This window comes from Loxodonta africana, chromosome 16 (genome assembly GCF_030014295.1).
Source record: "Loxodonta africana isolate mLoxAfr1 chromosome 16, mLoxAfr1.hap2, whole genome shotgun sequence".
NCBI classification, from domain to species: domain Eukaryota; kingdom Metazoa; phylum Chordata; class Mammalia; order Proboscidea; family Elephantidae; genus Loxodonta; species Loxodonta africana.
The window spans coordinates 30,045,772-30,068,149 of record NC_087357.1 but is presented as its reverse complement, the minus strand read 5'-3'; the positions used below and the strand labels follow the sequence as shown (position 1 = coordinate 30,068,149).

Sequence of the window (22,378 nt, the reverse complement as noted above, 5' to 3'; positions counted from 1 at the left end):
TGGAAACACTTTCATGTGTTTTTATAATAGTGGTCTCATACAATATTTGCCCTTCTGTGATTGACTTATTTCACTCAGCATAATGCTCTCCAGATCTCCATGTTGTGAGATGTGTCGCAAATTCATCGTTGTTTTTTATCATTGTGTAGTATGCCATTGTGTGTATGTATGATTGTTTATCCATTCATCTGTTGATGGGCACTTAGGTTGTTTCCATTTTTTTGCTGTTGTAAATAATGCTGCAGTGAACATGGGTGTGCATGTCTATTCATGTGACAGTTCTATTTCTCTAGAAAATATTCCTAGGAGTGTGATTGCTGGATCATATGGTATTTCTATTTCTAGCTTTTAAAGGAAGCACCATGTTGTTGTTTTTGTTAGGTGCTGTCGAGTCGGTTTCGACTCATAATGACCCTGTGCACGACAGAATGAAACACTGCCCGGTCCTGAGCCATCCTTACAATCGTTGTTATGCTTGAGCTCGTTGTTGCAGCCACTGTGTCAATCCACCTCGTTGAGGGTCTTCCTCTTTTCCGCTGACCCTGTACTCTGCCAAGCATGGTGTCCTTCTCCAGGGACTGATCCCTCCTGACAACATGTCCAAAGTATGTAAGATGCAGTCTCACCATCCTTGCTTCTAAGGAGCATTCTGGCTGTACTTCTTCTAAGACAGCTTTGTTCGCTGTTCTGGCAGTCCATGGTATATTCCATATTCTTCGCCAACACCACAATTCAAAGGTGTCAATTCTTCAGTCTTCCTTATTCATTGTCCAGCTTTCACATGCATATGATGCGACTGAAAATACCATGGCTTGGGTCAGGCACACCTTAGTCTTTAAGGTGACATCTTTGCTCTTCAACCCTTTAAATAGGTCCTTTGCAGCAGATTTACCCAATGCAATGCGTCTTTTGATTTCTTGACTGCTGCTTCCATGGGTGTTGATTGTGGATCCAAGTAAAATGAAATCCTTGACAACTTCAATCTTTTCTCCATTTATCATGATGTTGCTCATTGGTCCAGTTGTGAGGATTTTTGTTTTCTTTATGTTCAGGTGTAATCCATACTGAAGGCTGTGGTCTTTGATCTTCATTAGTAAGTGCTTCAAGTCCTCTTCACTTTCAGCAAGCAAGGTTGTATCATCTGCATAACGCAGGCTGTTAACGAGTTTTCCTCCAATCCTGATGCCCCGTTCTTCTTCATATAGTCCCGCTTCTTGTATTGTTTGCTCAGCATACAGATTGAATAAGTATGGTGAAAGAATACAACCCCATCACACACCTTTCCTGACTTTAAACCAATCAGTATCCCTTGTTCTGTCCGAACAACTGCCTCTTGACCTATGTAAAGGTTCCTCATGAGCACAATTTAAGTGTTCTGGAATGCCCATTCTTCGCAATGTTATCCATAATTTGTTATGATCCACACAGTCGAATGCCTTTGCATAGTCAATAAAACCAGGTAAACATCCTTCTGGTATTCTCTGCTTTCAGCCAGGATCCACCTGACATCGGCAATGATATCCTTGGTTCCACATCCTCTTCTGAAACCAGCCTGAATTTCTGGCAGTTCCCTGTCGATATACTGCTGCAGTCGTTTTTGAATGATCTTCAGCAAAATTTTGCTTGTGTGTCATATTAATGATCTGTAATTTCCACATTCAGTTGCATCACCTTTCCTGGGAATAGGCATAAATATGGATCTCTTTCAGTCAGTTGGCCAGGAAGCTGTCTTCCATACTTCTTGGCATAGACAAGTGAGCACCTCCAGCACTGCATCTGTTTGTTGAAACATCTCAATTGATATTCCATCAATTCCTGGAGCCTTGTAGCGCCATATTATTTTCCAAAATGGTTGTGCCGTCTTGTATTACCACCAGCAGTGCATAAGAGTTCCAATCTCCCCACAACTTCTCCAACATTTGTTGTTTTCTGGGTGTTTTGATTTGTGCCAGTAATGTTGGGGTGAGATGGTATCTCATTGTAGTTTTGACTTGCATTTCTCTAATTGCTGGTGATCAGGAGCATTTCCTCATGTGTCTGTTAGCCACCGAATGTTTTCTTTGGTGAAGAAGACATTTTTTAATTTAATTATTTGTTCTTTTATTGTAGAGGTGTTGGATTTTCCTATGTATTTTAGAGATTAAACCTTTGTCGAATATGTCGTAGCCAAAATTTTTTCCCAGTCTGTATGTTCTCTTTTTACTCTTTTGGTGAAGTCTTCTGATGAGCGTGTTTAATTTTTAGAAGGTCCCATTTATCTAGCTTTTCTTCTGGCCTGTGTGCATTGTTATGATTCGTATCCTGTATATGCCATACATTGGGGTCCCTAGTGTTGACCCTATTTTTTCTTTTGTAATCTTTCTAGTTTTGGGTTTTATATTTAGGTCTTTGATCCATTTTGAATTAGTTTTGTATATAGTGTGAGGTATGGGCCATGTTTCATTTTTTCTACAGATGGACATCCAGCTTTCCCTGCACCATTTGTTAAAAAGACAGTCTTTTCCCCATTTAATGGTCTTTGGACTTTGCCAAAGATCAGGTGCCCATAGGTAGACAGATTTACTTCCAGGTTCTTGATTCTATTCCATTGGTCAATGTGTCTATCGTTGTGCAAGTACCAGGCTGTTTTGACTACTGTAGCTGTATAGTAGGTTCTGAGGTCAGGTAGTGCTGGGCCTCCTACTTTGTTCTTCTTCAATAATGCTTTACTTTATCTGGCGTCCCTTTCCTTTCTATAAAAAGTTAACGATTAGTTTTTCCATCTCGTTAAAGAATGCTGTTGATATCTGGATTGAGATTGCATTGTATTTGTAGATTTCTTTGGATAGAATTGACATTTTCACAATGTTGAGTCTACCTATTCCATGAGCATGGTATGTTTTTCCATTTAAGTAGGTCTCTTTTGGTTTTTTGCAGTAGTGTTTTGTAGTTTTGTTTTCATAGGTCTTTTATTATGTCCCTGGTTAGATTTATTCCTACGTATTTTATCTTCTTGGAGGCTATGGTAAATGATATTGCTTTCCCGATTTCCTTTTTGTAGTTCTCTTTATTTGTGTATGGGAATTCAACTGATTTTTGTATGTTTATCTTGTATACTGCTATTCTGCTGAATCTATTAGTTCCAGTAGTTTTCTTGTGGAGTCTTTTGGGTTCTCTATGTATAGTATCATATCATCTGTGGATAGGGATAGTTTAACTTCTTCCTTACGAATTTGGATGCCCTTTATTTCTTTTTCTTGCCTTATTGTTCTTGCTAGGACTTCCAGCACAAGGTTAAATAGGAGTGGTGATTAAGGGTATCCTTTTCTTGTTCTCATTCTCAGGGGAAAGTTTTCAGCCTCTCTCCATTGAGAATGATGTTGGCTGTTGGTTTTGTATAGATGGCCTTTATTATGTTAAGGGATTTCTCTAATCTTATTGAGAGTTTTTATCAGGAATGGATAAGGGACTTTATCAAATGCCTTTTCTGTATCAGTTGAGATGATCATGTGATTCTTTTATTTATGTGGTAGATTACATGATTGATTTTCTAATGTTGAATTATCCTTGCATACCTGGTATGAATCCCACTTGGTCGTGGTGTATTATTTTTTTGATAAGATGCTGAATTCTATTGGCTAGAATTTTGTTGAGAATTTTTGCATCTATATTCATGAGAGATATTAGTATGTAATTTTCCTTTTTTGTGAGTGGTGTCTTTGCCTGGTATTGATACCCAGGGTTATGCTGGTTTCATAGAATGAATATGAAAGTATCTTTTCCTTTTCTGTGTTCTGAAACAGTCTGAGTAGTAATGATGCAAGCTCTTCTCTGAATGTTTGGTAGAATTCTCCAGTGAAGCTACCTGGGCCGGTACTTTTTTTGTTGGGAGTTTATTTTATTTTATTATTATCATTTCAATCTCTTCTCTTGTTACAGGTCTGTTCAGATTTTCTACCTCAGTTTGTATTAGTTTAGGTAGGTAGTGTGTTTCTAGAGATTTGTCCATTTTCTCTAGGTTTTCAAATTTGTTGGAGTACAGTTTTTCATAGTACTCTGTTATAATCCTTTTTATTTCATTTGAGTCTGTTGTAATGTCCCCCATTTCATTTCTTATTTGGGTTATTTGCTTCCTTTCCTGTTTTTCTTTTGTCAATTTGGGCAGTGGTTTGTTGATCTGGCTGATCCTTTCAAAGAGCCAACTTTTGGTTTTCTTGATTCTTTCTATTGTTTTTCTATTCTCTATTTCATTTCTTTCTGCTCTGATCTTTAATATTTCCTTTCTTCTGGTGGCTGTCAGTTTCTTTTGCTGTTCTCTTTCTATTTGTTCAAGTTGTAGGGCTAAGGTTTTGATTTTGTCCCTTCTTTTTTGATGTGTGTACAAAAAAAAAATTTTTTTTTTCTTTTTTACCTATTGCTATAAATTGACCTCTGAGCTCTGCCTTTGCTCTGTCCCAAAGGTTTTGGTATGATGTTTTCATTCCCATTTGATTCTAGAATTTTTTTTATTCTATCTTTGATTTATTCTATTACCCAGTGGCTTTTAAGCAAGGTGTTATTCAGTTTCCATGTAAATGATTTTTTTCCTTGCTCTTCCTGTTATTAATTTCTACTTTTATGGCACTGTGATCAGAGAAGATGCTTTTTATTATCTCAGTGTTTTGGATTTTGTTGAGGGCTGCTTTGTGACCTAAGATGTGTTCTATTCTGGAACAAGTTCCATGTGCACTGGAAACAATGTATATTTTGCTGCTGTTTGGTGGAATGTTCAATATATGGCTATGAGGTCAAGACGGTTGATTGTGGCCTTTAGATCTTCTGTGCATTTGATGAGTTTCTTTCTAGATGTCCTATTCTTTACCAAGAGTGATGCGTTGAAGTCTCCTACTATTATTGTGAAACTGCCAATTTCTCTTTTCAGTGCTTTAGAGTTTGTTTTATGTATTTTGGAGCCCTGTCATTGGGTGTATATATATTTACTATGGTAATGTCCTCATTATGGATTGCCCTTTTAATCATTATACAATGTCCTTCCTTATCTTTTATGGTGGATTTTGTTTTAAAGTTTATTGTGTCTGAGATTAGTATTGCCACTCATGCTTTTTTCTGGTTGCTGTTTACTTGATACATTTTTTTCTTTACCTTGATTTTTAATATATGTCTTTGTGTCTAAGGTGTGTCTCCTGTAGACAGCGTATTGATGGGTCATGTTTTTTCCATCCATTCTGTCACTCTCTGCCTCTTTACAGGTGCATTTCAGCCATTTACATTCAGTGTGATTATTGATAAAAATAGGTGTATATTTATTGCTGTCACTTTGTAGTGCTTTTTGTGTGTGCTGATGTTTTCATTGTTCCTCTTACTTTCCTGTGCTGGGTTCCTTTTGTTTGTGAAATTTCTTTTTGTTTCTTTCATTATTATAGATTTTGTGTTTACTGAAGCTTTATGTTTTTCTTCTTTATTTTGATGAGTAGGTTTATTAGCTTTCTTTTCGGTTACCTTGAAATTTACCCTCATATTCCCAAGTTTGAACCAGTTTCTTATTACTTGATATTCCCTTGACTTCCTCTCTATTTGAAAGTTCTATACCTGCACCATGTATTCCCCCTTTTATTGTTCTGACCTTGTCGTCATTTACAGATTGACATCTTTAGTTCCCTGTTTTAAATCTTTCAGTTTTGTTTTATCCTTGAGAGTTCATTACCTAGGTCAGTATTTTGCTGATATTAACCTGTGTCCTAGATTCAGGTTGTTGTCTGATGTTGTTGGTTCTCTAATCGAAGGATTCACTTTAATAAATCTTTTAAGTTTGGTTTGGTTTTTACAGATTCCCTCAATTTCTGTTTATCTGGAAAGGTCTTAATTTTGCCATCATATTTGAGAGAGAGTTTTGCAGGACATATTATTCTTGGTTGGCATTTTTTTTTTCTTTCAAGGTTTTATATATGTCATTTCATTGCCTTCTTGCCTGCATGGTTTCTGACGAGTAAGCAGAGCTTAGTCTTATTGTTTCCCCTTTGAATGTGACTTTTCTTTTTTTTTTTAAGCTGCTCTCAAGATTCTTTCTTTGTCTTTAGTTTTGGCAAGTGTGATTATATGTCTTGGTGACTTTCTTTTGGGGTCTGTCTTAGTCATCTAGTGCTGCTATAGCAGAAATACCACAAGTGGATGGCTTTAACAAAAACAGATTTATTTCTTCACAGTAAAGTAGGCTGAAAGTCCAAATTCAGGGCATCAGCTCCAGGGGAAGGCTTTCTCTCTCTCTGTTGGTCTTCTCATTAACCTTCCCCCAGACTAGGAGCTTCTCTGTGCAGAGACCCCATGTCCAAAGGACACACTCTGCTCCCAGCACTGCTTTCTTGGTGGTATAAGGTCCCTAAATCTCTGCTCGCTTCCTTTTCATCTCTTGTAAGATAAAAGGTGGTGCAGGCCACACTCCAGGGAAACTCCCTTTACATTGGATTGCGGATGTGACCTTAGTAATGGTGTTACAATCCCACCTAATTCTCTTTAACATAAAGTTACAATCACAAAATAGAGGACAATCACACAATACTGTGAATCATGGCCCAGCCAAACTGATACACATATTTTTGGGGGGACATAATTCAGTACATGACAGGGTCTATCCTATATGGGGTTCATTGAGTTTCTTGGATAGTCAGCTTTTCATCTTTCACGATATTAGGGAAGTTTTCTGTCAGCAAATCTTCAGTGATCCTCTGTGTGTTTTCTGTTTTCTCCCTGTTCTGGAACTCTGACCATGCACAAATTTTTGCTATTGACTGTATCCCACATAGTTCTTAGGCTTTCTTCATTATTCTTCATTGTTTTCTCCGATTTTTTCTCAAAGTGGCAGCCAAGATTTGTCTTCAATTTCATTGATTCTGTCTCCCATTGTTCCAAATTTGCTCCTAAAACCTTCTATTGCATTGTCCATTTCTGAAATTTTGTTATCTTTTGGATTTCTAATTGCTGTTTTTGCATGATTTCTTATTATTTATTTTTGACATTTTGTTCTTATATTATTTTCCTGAATTCCTCTATTGCTTTGTCTGTGTTTTCCTTGGTTTTGGTTGGTTTTGTCTGTGTTTTCCATGATTTTGTCTTCATTTTCCTTAATTGCTTTCCTAATCTCTTGGAGAGCCCTGAATATTAGAGACTTTTTAATTTCCTATCAAGCAGTTCCAGTGCCTTTTCTTTTGCCAGAAGGTCAACCAGTGCTTTCTTCTGGTGGCTTACTGGAGCTCTCTTGTCATTTTTTAAAATATGTTTTGATATTGTCTGCTGTCTCAGAGACATTCAGGTGTTATTTTCTTCTTTATTGATTGTAGGTTTGTTTGTTTCATCCTGCTTTTTTGTTTGGTTTGGTTATGTCTGGGTGGGTGAGCCAGGTGTGCTTTGCTGCTTGCTCCTCTCTGGGCACGATAGTTTTCACTACCTTGTCCAGGTATGCAGGGATAGTCACTCAGCTATGGTGCAGCAGAGCAGGTCTGCAGGGGGGGAGGGAGAAGGTGGGTCATTTGTCTGCAGTGTGAACCAGATCAGCGGCTGGAGCAGGACTGTGGTGGACAGCAGGGGGGTGATCCCAAGCTGGTAGGGACAGGCCTGGGGTTTGGGCCGGGTCCTCTCTGGGCAGTTGTGGGTGGTGGGAACAGTTCAGAGCTGGCAGGGAGTGTCTTGGGGTCCAGGCTGGGTCCCCTCATGCCCATGGTGGATAGCAAGAGCAGCTTGGAGCTTGTGAGGAGCAGCCTGGGGTCCAGGCTGGTTCCCCTCAGGGCCATGGCTGGTGGGGCAGAGGAGAGAGGTAGGAGGGGAGGTGAAGGCAGGGCCAGAGGGGACTAGATGGAGGAGGGCAATAGGGTGGGTTAGTACTGTGGTTCCTGGCAGTTGGGGTTTCCAGATGGGGTGGTTATAGCTGCTGTTCACCAGAGGGGAGGCATTTGTAGGAGTGTGCTCCTGTGGTTATTGGGTGAGAGAGTCTGGGCTTCTCCTTGAGTCACAGCCAGCAAACATGGTCTTACTTAGTCCTGGGTGTGTCCACACCATACCTATATCTCTTACTAGGAATTCCATAGAGGTGCCTTTCTGTGTGCGGGGTTGTTGGCTTTATTCTAAGATGGTCAAGCTGAATAATGCCATTTGGCTGAGAACCTGCATTTCATATCTCTATTCCTTCCCTATTTTCTATCAGTTTCTTCTTCTCCTCGGTGACTTCTGATCTAATACTTTATTCTTTCATTTAAGGTTCAGGGCTCTGGGATTAACATCTGTATTTGTTTTACTTGGTTTTTTGGGTCTTTGTTGCAGCAGGATGGCTAAGTATGACTGACTAGTCTGCCATTGGCTCCAGCCACACCCACCTCCAGGCTATAATCTTTACAGGAGCAGATCATCAGGTCTTTCTCCTGTGGAGCTGCTGGGTGGGTTCAAACTTCAGCCTTTTCAGTTAGCAGCTGAGCATTTAACCACTGCACCACCAGGGCTCCTTGTTTATTCTCATAGTATCATTCCTTTGGAATCTTTCTTTCCAAAAATCAACTTGACATCAGAGTAGGTGATATGATGCCTCCCAAGCAATGAATATAAAAGCTGCTTAGCAATGATTACTGATATAAATCATAGGAGTTGTTTTTGAGTTCTGTACTATCAGTTCTAAGTAACTAACACTCTAGAATTATATAATAAATATATTTCATTTTATTTAGGAAAGCATTGTCAGAGATTTTAAAAGCTCTATTATTATCAAGCTATATACTTAAGATTTGTGAATTTTATGATATGTTGTTATGTAAAGTATAGCTTAATAAATAAAACATTATGAATTAAAAAGAAAGTAAAAAGTTCTATGAGAATATGTGTTACTAATAAAATATTTTCCCTGGGGGAAAAAAACCAAAGCATATTAACTTTTTATGTAGATGAACCATGAGAACTACAAAATCAAAGGCTCGGGTGGCATCCATCAAATTGTTTACCCCATACTATGTACCTGGCATTTTGCTGGATACTAAAAGGATACTGTCTTCTCCTTCAAAGACTGTTCACCTCCCAGCAATCCTTTCTTTTCTGATCTGACTGCCACTACAGTCTGAGTTCTTATGGCTCTTAGCCTGGTTTAGGTACTTTTTTCTTATAGCCACTCGCTAGTAGGATCTTCCTTTCCAGACCTGTGTCTAAGTTAATCTGCCCAAACACAATTCCAATTGGGGTTCATCCCCATTCAGAAGTGTTTGATGCCTGCCCACTGTCAGCTGAACTGATATTCAAAGCCAGATATGGTATGAATGCCTCTTTATTTCCCATTACTCCCTTATAACACTAGATGCTCCAGACAAACTGGACCTCTTCTTGTTTCTCAACCTTCCCCGTGTTTTCTTATCCGTGCAAGTACTATAACCAAAAACTCTACCCACCACACTTTCTACCCTGTATCTCCACCTGTGAAACATCAAGGTTTACCTTATCTGGATCCATATAGTTCTTTGTGAAGCTTTCTACTAATTAAATCATCTTAATCTACCTGGCTGTAATTATTTGTGTAGTTCTTTTATCTTCCTTAATAAGATATTAGCTCCTTGAGGGTAGAGATCTTTATATATTTGCTGTCTATGTAAACTCTGAGGTACCTTGCATAGTGTCTTCCACTTTGTAGAGGCTTAGTAAATATTTATTTGGAGGCATTCATAATACACCATGAGAGTCATAAGAAAAAGCATATAAAGAGGAAATAGTGAACAATATTTCACTACTTAGGACTACATATGATTAAGTCCAAAATTATGTAAAACGTATTAGAAGTGTGATAGGAGTTTGGAAAATAAGAACATTAGTTTATTAATTCATTTTTCAAAGAGATTGGTGCCAGTTTACTGTCTTGTAATCTCTGGGATTAGACTTTGGAGCCAAAGGATAAGCAAAACAGTTGATGACTAGTGATAAAGACAGACAGACACATTGGCAATTGTAATAGCACAGCATGAGGCTCTAACAAAGGGATGAGCCCAAGGGAATTGCAAACGTAGGCACCTAATTTTGCCTAAAGGTTGGGGCAAGGACAGAGAAGGCTCCAAAAAGGATAATTTCACAAGCTGGACAAGGAAGAGGAGCTCTGGTGGTGCAGTGGTTAAGTGCCCGACTGCTAACTGAAAAATCGGCAGTTCAAACCCACCAGCTGCTCTACAGGAGAAAGGTGTGGCAATTTACTTCCATAAAGATTTTAGGCCTTGGAAACTATACAGGGGCAGTTCTGCTCTGTCCTACAGGGCTTCTATAAGTCAGAATCAACTCCACAGCAATGGGTTTGGCTTGGACAAAGAAGAGAAGGGCATCCCAGAAAAAAGTAACTACAAATTCCACGTGGCAGAATTTGGAGAGAGCAGAGGGATGAGGAGAAATTCTTAAAAGGCTCAAGTTGGAGGAGCTGAAGCTGGACAGGCAGGCCAGAAGAAAAGTTTATGTTTTAGAGTGCTACCCAGATGGCATGGCAGATGCAAGATTAGAGAGAGAAGTAAGTCTGAAGGATACAAGTAAGAATAAATGGAGGGAGGGAGAATAAATGGAGGGAGGGAGGGGTAGGGTAGGAAAATTCAATCCTGTTGGCCTCAGTTTCATCAGTGCAGTATAAGTCAGGGAATGAGAGTAGGGGTAGATGAGGGACATAGCAGTTGGGGAAAACTTTCTGGAGGGGGTAGCATTTGAGTTGGGAACTGGGGGATTTCTAGAGGTCAAGTGACAAGGGAATGAGCTAGAAGGCATGTGTGTGAAATGATGGAAAGAAATGACTGGATAGATCAGAGAACTTATATGGGAAGTAAACCAAAAACCAAACCCATTGCCGTCAAGTTGATTCCAACTCATAGTGACCCTATAGGACAGAGTAGAGTTTCCAAGGAGCATCTGGTAGATTCAAACTATCAACCCTTTGGTTAGCAGCCATAGCACAGCATAGCTCTTAACCACTGTGCCACCATATGAGAAGTAGCAGGAAATAATATTAATGGCATGGGTGGGATCAGGTTATGGAGGGCATTGAAATCAAAGCACAGCAGTTCTTCAATTGCATGTCTGAAAACAGTCTTCAAGAAGGGCAGTCTGGCAGTAATTAGCTGCCTTGTTTGGATCAAATGTAGATGAGGGTCAGTGAAATCAGTCTAATGTTGCTACAGAAATCAAGATGTCTAATAAGGGCAATTGGAGTAGAGATGGAGAGTGCATTGGGCAGGTCTGGGGAGTTTGCCTTGGTGGGCTCCCTTCTCAAAAGGTCTACACTTTGCCCTTTCTACATGGATGTTGGCTCCTGTGGCCCAGGCTCAACCCAGGCCATAGATCATTGCATAGGAATGGATGCCAGGCCTAAGGAAAACAGACCAGATTATTTTTGAAATTCCAACCAAGAAACACAAAGGTGGTTTTCTACATGGCAGCTGTATTTAAAATGAGATCATCAAGGATGAGGGTTAAGTGGATTTGGGGGCTGGAAAGGGTTTAATTAGCTCAGTTTCATCAGTGAAGTATGAGTCAGGGAATGAGAGAAGGGGTAGATGAGGGACATAGCAGTTGGGGAAAACTTTCTAGAGGAGGTGGCCTTTGAGCTGGGAACTGAGGGAAAGGAAAGGATACAGCATAATAGCTAAGAACTTGGATTCCTTGGAGGCGATATTGCCTGGATTCAGGTATCAATGCCACTGTTTACTAGTTATGTGAATTTGGGCATGTTTCCTAACCTCTCAATGTCTCCATTTCCTCATATATATATATCATGGAAATAAAAATATTATTTCCTTAATAATGTTGTTTTGAGGATTATATGAAATATGAATATATAGGAACAGCAGAACACTTAAAACTCAGTAATACTCAATGAACATTAGCTAGCTGTAAGGCGTTCCACAGGAGTTGGTAACTAACATTAGCTAGCTGTAAGGCGTTCCACAGGAGTTGGTAACTAACTAGACAGAGAGAAAAATGGCAGCCAGAATTTTCATCTTTAAGTGTATACAAAACAACATGCATGGCTACACTTCTGGAAATACGAAGTAGAGCAGTTTCTCACCCAAGGGTGGTGGTTCTTCTGTCTTATTAAGCACAGTCACCTTCAAAGTATCTCCATTAATCATTAAAAGATGACCCTCTTCACAGCCAACATACAGGTCACTTGATGGAGTCCAGCAATGCATAGTTGGGTGAAGCAAAGGACACAGATCATCTTTTGGCTTAAAGGAAAGAGTAAAACCCTTGTGTTAAGACAATGATCACGGCTTAAGAGTAACAGAAATACCCAGCAAAACAATTTTTAAAAAGAAACAAATGGACATATATAAATTCACTGGTCCTGCCATTTGCCAAGGGCTAGCGAACTGCTACTACCTCACTATTTCTCTTTCCATTTTAGGTCACTAAGAAAAAATAAGGTATTATTGCCAGCACATTCAGAGTTTTTCTATGGGTGCAGATTGTCATGAAAGTACTGAGTAGTAATTTCTGTACTATTTTTGGTGGACTTTTTCAGTATCTTAACCTAAGAAAGTTATTGTCTAGCTAAAATCATCCTTTCTGAGGAATACTCTTACCAATCTTCCCCCCACCCATCCTGTTCTGCAGGAGGCTGGAATGTGACTTCCTTGAGCTTCTGTGGAGAAGTCAGCCTGGATCCTCTGCTTAGTTAGCTTTTTCAGGGACCAGGAAGAGCACCCCTTAACCTATTTTGGTGGACTCTCTAATTCAGTTCAAGAAACATCCTATAGTATGTCTTTGATTCCATGGAAAACTTGAACAGAAGTGCATAAAATCTATGGGGACTGAAAACAATATAGGCCAAGGGTCTAAGGCAAATTTTTCCTGTAAAGGATCAGATAGTATTTCAGAATTTATGGGCCACATAGGTCTTTTTTCAACAACTCTTTAAAAACATAAAAACTGTCCTTAGCTTGGGGCCATATAAAAATAGGCTGTAATTTGGCATACATACTTTTGAAACAATGAGAAAATATATGTGCAGGTATATATGCATGTATGTAGGCATATATGTGTATAAACCTGTTACTGTTGAGTTGATCCCAACTCATAGCAACTGTATGTGTATATATATAGATATATATACGTATATGAATCTATGTGATTGTATACACATATATTAATATATGTAATAAAACACATAGAAGGCACAGTTACAGATACTTCTTAGATGTAGCCAAACACCTCGTGGGATTGGATTCCTGTGTTTGAAGGATAAGGACTACAGTCTTGTGGGACATCTCAGTAAACTGGTGTAAAATAGTTCACAAAGGTATGTTCTACATCCTAGTTTGGTGAGTAGTGTCTGGGGTCTTAAAAGCTTAGAACCGGCCATTTAAGACACAACTATTGGTTTCTACTCATCATGAGCAAAAGAGAAAGAAGGAAACAAAAGACTCATAGAAGAAGCTAGTCTATAGGACAAATAGTCTACATGGACCAGGGTCTCTTCTACCCTGAGATCAGAACTAGATGACGCCCAGGTACCACTACCGACCGTTCTAATCAGGGCCACGATAGATGGATAGAATGGGAGAAAAATGCAGAACAGAACCTCGAATTCCTAAAAAAAAACAAAAAAACAGACCAACTGGACTGGTTGTGACTGGAGGACACAACCTGCCCTGCAATCTTCTTCAGACCTAGAACCGAAAATAACCCCTGAGGTCATCTCATTGCTAAATAACAAATTGGCTCAAAAAATAATGCATATAGCCTGCAAGTACTGTGCTCCTTTAAAAAGTCACCTATATGAGACCAAACGGTCAACAATTACTTTAAAACAAATATAAGAATACAATGAATGGGGCAGGTAAACTAGATTAACAGAAACAGAACAACCAAAGTGGAAATAATGAGAATGTTCACGCATTGTGAAGACTGTAACCAATGCCACTGAACAACTTGTGTAGAAATTGTTGAATAGGAACCTAAACTGCTACGTAAGCCTTCAACAAAAACACAATTAAATCTTATTTAAAAAAAAAAGGCCCTAATTTGCTGACGTCTGCTTCCCATGATAATACCTTAGTGTTGTGCCCCCTGCAACCCCAAACACTGGCGTCCAGTAGGAGAGAGACCACTCCCCCTTTCTCTCAGCAGGAACAGGCTCCGTTGTAAGCTTAGGACTACATGCTCTCCTTTCTGGAGGTCCAAGTAGCTGTGACAGCTATTTTGGGCACATGTCCCCCCACCTCCCAGCACTGATGAACTAAGATCCTAAATTCAGAATGCCATAATATGGCACTGTCTCCTTTCTAGTTGAACTAGTCAAACATACTAGCTTACTTTTATTATTATCATTTTTTTTTTAAACATACCATGTAGTGCTATCTGGGCTTTTTGTAATGCCATGCTATTATTTAGAATTTACTGGCTACGACATGTCTTTGTCTTCTTTAGGCATCCTTATGCCCATAGACACAGAAATAAAATTTAATAAGCTATTGGCCAAATCACCAAAATCCCTAAATTTATTTCCTTTGTTCATTCGTTTATTCATCCATCTAACAAATATTTATTGGACACTTGCTACGTTTCAGGTACTTTTCTAGGCATAGGAATATAACAGTGAATAGAACAGACAAAAATCCCTATCCTCATGGAGCTTATACCCTGGTCAGGGGAAACAAAGAATAAAAATAAGTTAAGATGTTAAACATATAAGAATGTTACATGGTGATGTGGGTTGTGGAGAAAAACAAAGCAGGGAAAATTGGAAGAGCTTTCACAGTTGGGGAACATGGTAAGCCTATATAAACAGCCGTTTTTCTACTCAAAACTCCCTGATTTATGCAAGCCATCATTCTAATAAATAAGAAACTATTTGAAAAATATGTTATATACTACTCTTTTAATTTAGGAGAGGCTTGCAGATTCAAGGTAAATTAAGTATGGCCCTGACAAAGTATTTCTACTAGATTATCAACTGATACAAGTTTGTTGCATAATTGATATCATCTCAATAAACATTTACTAGGTGTTGGTTGGAAACCCTGGTGGCATAGTGGTCAAGAGCTACGTTGCTAACCAAAAGGTTGACAGTTCAAATCCACCAGGCACTCCTTTGAAACTGTATGGGGCAGTTCTATTCTGTCCTATAGTGTCGCTGAGTTAGAATCAACTTGATGGCAGTGGGTTTTGTTTTTTGTGGGGGCGTTGGTTATATGCTGGGCATTGTGCCATGTCCTAAGGGATCCCTCTTTTCAATAGGATAGTTACCTACTGAGGGAAGAAGTAGTATCAGCAAATACCAGAAAACATTGTAGTTTATAGTACAAAAAAAGTAGAGGTGTGTTTACATAGTATGGGAGCATCATTGAGGAAGCAACTGATTCTTCCCTATGGAGTGAGGGAAGCATAGAGAGAAAGGAAGTGTGGCCTTTGGGATGAAACTTGAAATATGACTAATGTGGCACTTATACACAGGAGCGTTCATCATGATAATTTTTTTTAAAAGGATAGATTGACTTTAATTGTATGGTTGGTGTATTTCATGCCCTCCTTTTTTTTTCTAACCTTAGTTAGAAAATAAATACTTGAGTGACAATCTGGCTACCCAGTGAACTAAAAATAGGGCAAAACCACCCAAAAGAATTAAGCTGCTGCCGATTAATGACATTTCTGTGGTGTCTGACTGAGGTATGACTCATGGAAAAAGAGTGATTCACTGAGCCACCATATTTTTAAAAATTTTCTTGATGACACCTAACCTTAGACTATAAATCACAAAATGGCAGATTCTTTTTATTTTAATTAATGAGTTGATTAATTTATTGTGCTTTAAGTGAAGGTTTACAAATCAAGTCAGTCTGTCATACAAAAAGTTATACACACCATGCTATGTACTCCTAGCTGCTCTCCCCCTAATGAGACAGCACATTCCTTCTCTCCTCCCTGTATTCCCTGTGTCCATTCAGCCAGCTCCTGTCCCCCTCTGCCCTCTCATCTCGCCTCCAGACAGAGTTGAAAAGGGCAGGTTTTTACCTGCGATGGAAGTAGGCACACGATCTTTAAAAAACCACATTTCTGATTCTCACAACACCAAAGAACCTGGAGGTGAGGATGAAAACTCAGACTTTTCCAGCCTTTGCTTGTGAAATTAGTATTACATGTGGCTTTCCTGACTTTTAAGATAAACCTGGGCTTTTCTTCTTCTTACCTTCTTTCATCGGTAAACATGTTCTTGTCATTTAAAAATGAATATGGTATTACATGGATTCTGTGAGCAGAAATAATACTTTTCAGTTCTTAAAATTCTAAGAGTTTTGAAAGAGAAGGGCCAAATGACATTTAAAAATATTTGTGTGTAGCACCACCTTCTTTTTTCGGGCTTCTGGAATCATATAGCAAACATTTTGATCACTTGAAGACCAAACATGAAAAATTTGGGTCCAACTCCATTGTTTTAGAAAATGTAAGCATCTGAATATTTTTCAGAATACCTGAGTTCAGAATGTTGTCATTAGTTGCCGTCAAGTCAATTCTGACTCATGGCAACCCCATGTAGAGCTTCTTATTTTGAAACTTCTGTTTAAAAAAGAGAAGTAGGTGGAAAAAGAAATCTAAAAATTAAATTCATTTTCTTGGATCAAATTTCTGCCCAGAGAACATCTGCCTTTGATTTTCCCCATGCTACTACGGGATGTACCCTAAATAAGTTGCATAACGTGACTTGGTTCTTTTTAAAGGCCTATAATGTGATTTTCTAATGTTATCTACAAAAGAGATAATGGGAGTATTTAATTTTTATAATTTTGTCAAAGTGTAAACTTGTAGATTTAAAAGGATCTTATATAAAACCAAAAAACCAAACTCATTGCCGTTGAGTCAATTCCAACTAATAGCGACTGTATAGGGTTTCCAAGGAGCGACTGGTGGATTTGAACTGCCAACTTCTTGGTTAGTAGCCAGGCTCTTAACCACTGTGCAACCAGGGCTCCAAGGATCTTATATAGATCAATTCATCACTGATTTCTTTATCATTGGTACCTAGGTCACAAGAAATGACATTCAAAGGAAAGAACAGAATCAAGACATTTGAGATCTATTTTTGGTTGTGCTTTCCCTCATTGTCCAGACATTAATAAAATTTTAGCCATTTTTATCATTTCATCTAACTAAAAAATGGAAAAAAGTAAACTGCTTGGGACATTTCTAACTTGGATGGAAAGCATATGGCCTTATTTTTACCCCCTATAAAATTTAGAGATGTTAAACTACTACATTAAATTTCTGTTTTCAGAAAAAGATTAAAATGTAATAAGGGCAAAAGTCCTAGAAAATAAAGATGTCTGTTTATTACAAGCATTTAAAAAATTGTTAATTCCACACTGGAGTATTAAAAAAAAAGTAGGTTCATCATGTTGGTGCAAAACGTGAAAGATGAGGGCTTCTGTAGAAATTTGCTACAAAAAAAAAGATTTGAGATAGTCGAAAATTTGAGGTCCTAGGCAAAGAAAAAAGGAGCCCTAGTGGCACAGTGGTTAAGCGCTCAGCTGCTAACTGAAAGGACAGTGGCTCGAACTCCCCAGCCACTCTTCAGGAGAAAGATGTGGCAGTCTGCTTAATAAAGATTTACAGCCTTGGTAGCCTATGGTGTAGTTCCACTCCATCCTACAGGTTCATCATGAGTCAGAATCGACTGGGTGGCAACAAATTTTTTTTTTTTTTTAGGCAAAGAAACATTCTTTCAAGTTGTAAAACAGGACAGCCCATCTATTTATTTTTACCTTGCTTTCCTATTGTGGCTGAGTATGGTTACATTTTCAAGGCTAAGGCCCATGCTATGGAAGGAATTAACCATTTTCCATAATTTAAAAATTTGAATAACTATCATCCATTAGAGGAGATACCAAAAGAATACACCTCTCTTGCTTGCCACAAAGAGTTTTCAAAACCATAGCTTATTTCTCTGCAGTGGTCAAAAATACTTGAGACCCTCTATTGCCTTTATCCTCTGCTTAGAGCTTTACCACAAGCATTAGCAAAGTGTGAGTTTAAGAGGTTAAAGCTCACCCCAAAGGTCCTGCATGTGCTGGTCCCTAGTCCCTGCCTCCCTCTTGAACATCACCCTGCACCTCACTTCCCTATTATTCACCATGCTCAAGCCACACAGGTCTTTCCTTAGTTCCTCAAACATGCCAGGTTCTCTTCTTCCCCCAGGGCCTTTGCACATGCCATTCTTTGAGTGGAATTCTCTTTACCCTGCTGGTAACATGAGTTACATAACATGTCTTTCAAGTCTCAGTGTGTCATCTACCCAGAGACCTTCTTTGACCAGCCTATGTTAATCTCTCAGCCCCCATTTATTCTGTTATCATTATCTGTTATTTTGCAATGATTTAATACATCCATTTACTTTTGTGGTTGTCATTGTCTCTCTGACTAGAACGTAAGATCCATGAGGCAGGGATTATGCTTGGGTCAGTCACCATGTGATCCTCACTGACTAAAGCAGTACCTGCTACATAGAAGGAGCTCCATAAATACCTGTTGAATGAATGAGTATGTAACTGTTGACAAGCACTCCCTTCTGAAACTTTCTCCCATTGTTTTCTACGACCTTGTTCTCTCCTGGACTTGCTCCTGCTTCTGTGACTGTTCCTTCTCAGACTCTTCTTGCTCCTTCCAAGTCTTGGCAGTCAGTTTTCTCTCTAGCCATCTTCTCTTCACTAACACCCTTTCTCTCCTGTTCATCACAACCACTCTCAAAGCTTCCACAATCCCATCTCTGAGAATGACTCCAATGTCTATGTCTCCAGCCTTGCCTTCTTCTACCTGAACATCAGGTCCGCTTTGCCAGTTTCCACCCATCATCTCTACCTGGATGTCCCCCCAACACCCCAAACTGAGTATGAGTATGCCAAAATGGAACTCCGCCTCGGTTCCCTGTGTCCATTAGAGTGTCAACATCTTCCCAGTCATCAAAACTCAAAACTCCAGAGCCTTCATTTCTCACAGTCTCCGCGGCTAATCTGTATTAAAAACCAGAGTGACCCTCTCTACCCTGCCTGTTTCATGGGATGGTTATGAGAATTAAATGAGTTCACGCTCCCTAAACCTCAAACGACTACGCAATCAGGAAGGGGTCCCAGGTAATTACCCTGAAAGTTTCTGCCTCTTCACCCACTAGCCCGGCAATGGCTGACAGGGGGAGCACAGGTCCGTAGATAGGATCCTTGAGCAGTGAGTGAGTGAAAATGATGTCTGTTTCATCCACGATGGACCCATCTTCTGCAGGTAGTTTTACTGACCTATAGAAGAAAAGACATCAGAGTGATGAGATTAACAAATGCTAATCATTGATGCAACTACTGCATCTGGGCAAATAGCAGGGTGAGGAGATATATACGTGTGTGTGTGTGTGTGTGTGGAGCCCTGGTGGTGTGGTGGCTAAGAGTTCGGCTGCTAACCAAAAGGCTGGCAGTTCGAATCCACCAGCCACTCCTTGGAAACCCTACAGGGCAATTCTACCCTGTCCTATAGGGTTGCTATGAGTCAGAATCAACTCTACATTAATAAGTTTTTTTTTGTTTGTTTATTTATATATATATATATATACACACACACACGTAATAATATATGCCAGATAAAAGCCAAATATGTATATGTTATAATAAATCAGATAATCGCCAAAGATATATATAATATGCATAATCAGATATATTATATAAAAGCCACATAGTAGATTTTAAAATATCATAAAAGGACAATGCACAGTTATAAATTAAGTACAGAGAGATTTTCAAAATTGTCAAAGTTAATATCTAGAGCAGGAATTACAAATTCAAATGTGATGGGGTCAGGCAGGCAACAGGTAGCTAGGTGGGGATCATGGCGAATGGTGAAGTGTTTGTCCTTCCTACAGGAGGCAGCTGCCACTTAGCTCTAGCGAGAGGGTTTATTGACATGTGAGAATTCTGGTTCCAAAATTTCAAGAGAACACCATGAGAAATCTCTGGGATTTTAAATGTTGGCAACTAATTTAAATTAAAAAAAAATCTGTAGGCTGTATTTATCTACCATTATAACCTCTGATATCAAGAATTCACTTTCAAAATTACTGTACATTTGCTTTTAACCCATAACATTGGAGAATTCATGGCTTCATGTATTAAATTCAGAACTGGTTTTGTTACGTTTTATGAATGACAAATAATTCTGAAAAATGTTTACATAAAAATATTATCTACTACTCAAAATATCTAAGGCTTAAGTGCTTAAGAATCCTGCTTGCTCTATGATCCTAGACAATCTGGTCATTTTGCCTCCCACTTCATTTGCTTACAGAAAAATCATAACCCAATATTCAGAACTGGTGTAGAATATTCAAAGTAAGCAAAGAGAGGGAAGGGTTAGATAAATTACTTGCCTGCCCTGTCCAGGATCTGATAGAGACATCACCCACTTTATTAAAAGGCACAGCACTGTCAAATCTGATTAGAAACAAATTTGACTTTTCAGTGTGTGCTTATAAGCTTGACAATGAGACATAAAGGGCACTGAAGAGAAAGAAGTGCTTCTTGTAGGGCTTTACATTTAGAAAACTTTATTTACTATCTTTGCACTTCTCTTAAGGAGGCAATTATTTCAAAAATTGCAATTTCAAGAGTGTAAATTTGCAACTTCTTCTAGTTTTCTACTTTACAGAGTACACTGAGAATGGTTAGCTCAGAGGCACTGCAGTTGATTAATGGCTTTTGTGTGTGGCCTTCCTAACTATGGTCTTGTAACTCCCACCCAGGTGATTGTGTGATAGGGTACCAAGGGGATTGGTCAGTTTTGCCTTAAAAGAGAGCTAATTCCAGAGTTGAGAGGAGGAGCCCACCACCAAGGAAGGAGAGAGTGTTTTTTGGGCTTCCAGGCCCATGGAGAGAGAAAGCTGAGTGCCTTTGGGCAGAGACTGAGGGCCAGGGAGAAGCGTGCTGGGGAGAGGCTATCCTGATGGAAGAAGTGTATCCTGAGTGTTCTTGAGCCTGAACTGTAACTGTTACTTCCCTAAGAAACCCCATAATTGTGAGTATGGTCTGTGAGTTCTCTGTGGCCATTAAAACTGAATTATCAAACCCAGTAGAGAATGCTGTGGGAGAATGGTTAGTATCAGAGTTGGTAAAGATGGTGGAGAGAGGAGGCATGTTTGATCTCTGCCTCACAGGAATCAGCATTGGGCGTTGATCTTGATTCTCCCTCCCCCTTGGGAAGTTAGAGGAAGTCAGACACCACCCCCAAGCCATTTTTTCAGGCACCTTAAGACTCTGAACTCTTTTCCAACAAAAGTACCTGTTATCAACCATCACCACGACATAGGTCATCGAATTTCTCTCTGACCCAGTTCTATTTAAACCAGTAACTCCTATGCCTCTGCCACATGCAACTACGCCTTTGTTTTTAGATAATGTGGCTGAAGGTATAATGTGTGCAATTTCGAAATAGTAAGAGCAAATCAAATATTGGAAAATTAAACCATGTTGACAAAAAGCTCTAGAAGGGCTTGATATTTAAAGAAACTCATTGGGAAATCAGGTTATAAAATAAAGAACCCTTTCAAAAGGCAAACAAGCACTTCAAGTTAATTATATAAATAGAAAGATGTTATAACTTTAAGTATGCGTGTATAAAGCCACTTAATTCATCAGATAGGCCCAATGACATTACATACAATGCAAATGAAGATTATCATTTTGTTGCTGTGTAGTAAGAAAGCTTCTTACTTTGGTTTGAGGTAATGTTCCTGGTTACTTCTTTCAATGTTCCACACGGTCACTGCATTTGAACTTGACAAACATAGCTGGTGCCAGTTCATGGGGTTAAAAGTCATCTGGCTCACATCCACACCAGGCTGTGACTTCTTGCACAAAATGACATGGGATTCCCAATTCCTTAAAAGAAAATAGTGTTTGATGAAAAAATAATTGAATTTGAGTTTCGTATCTTAAGAACATTAATTATTTGGAAACAATTGACATAAATTGGGACTTAATGTATGATATGCATCACAAAATCTATGGTATTAATGTCCAATTTATGAATAATTATGCATATAATTATACTATACCCTTTTAAGAAAGTATAATAACGATGTATTTTCTTTTTTTTAATAATTTTTATTGAGCTTTAAGTGAACGTTTACAAATCAAATCAGTCTGTCACATATAAGCTTATATACACCTTACTCCATACTCCCACTTACTCTCCCCCTAATGAGTCAGCCTTTCACGATGAATTTTCTTAAGTGTTCCTCTCTCATGTATTACAAAAGCTATTTTATCCTAGATAAAAATATCTTAACCAAGAAAACGGAATATATCATTTTATTTGCTGAAAAAATAAATGTAGGTGTCTAAATCTCTTAAGTCCTATACCTGAGTACTTCATATGGATC

At 38.8% G+C, this 22,378-nt stretch overlaps 1 protein-coding gene across 1 annotated transcript in view; it reads right to left on the bottom strand.

Moving 5' to 3' along the window:
- CFAP43 (cilia and flagella associated protein 43) overlaps window positions 1–22,378 on the bottom strand; it is a 110,912-nt gene that overhangs the window by 75,343 nt on the left and 13,191 nt on the right. Inside the window, exons 4-6 of the mRNA XM_064269349.1 lie at window positions 21,708–21,875; window positions 19,100–19,250; window positions 12,035–12,194 (exon numbers count right to left, since the gene is read on the bottom strand). Coding sequence (XP_064125419.1) covers window positions 12,035–12,194; window positions 19,100–19,250; window positions 21,708–21,875 — 479 coding nt within the window. The remainder of the gene's footprint in view (window positions 1–12,034; window positions 12,195–19,099; window positions 19,251–21,707; window positions 21,876–22,378) is intronic.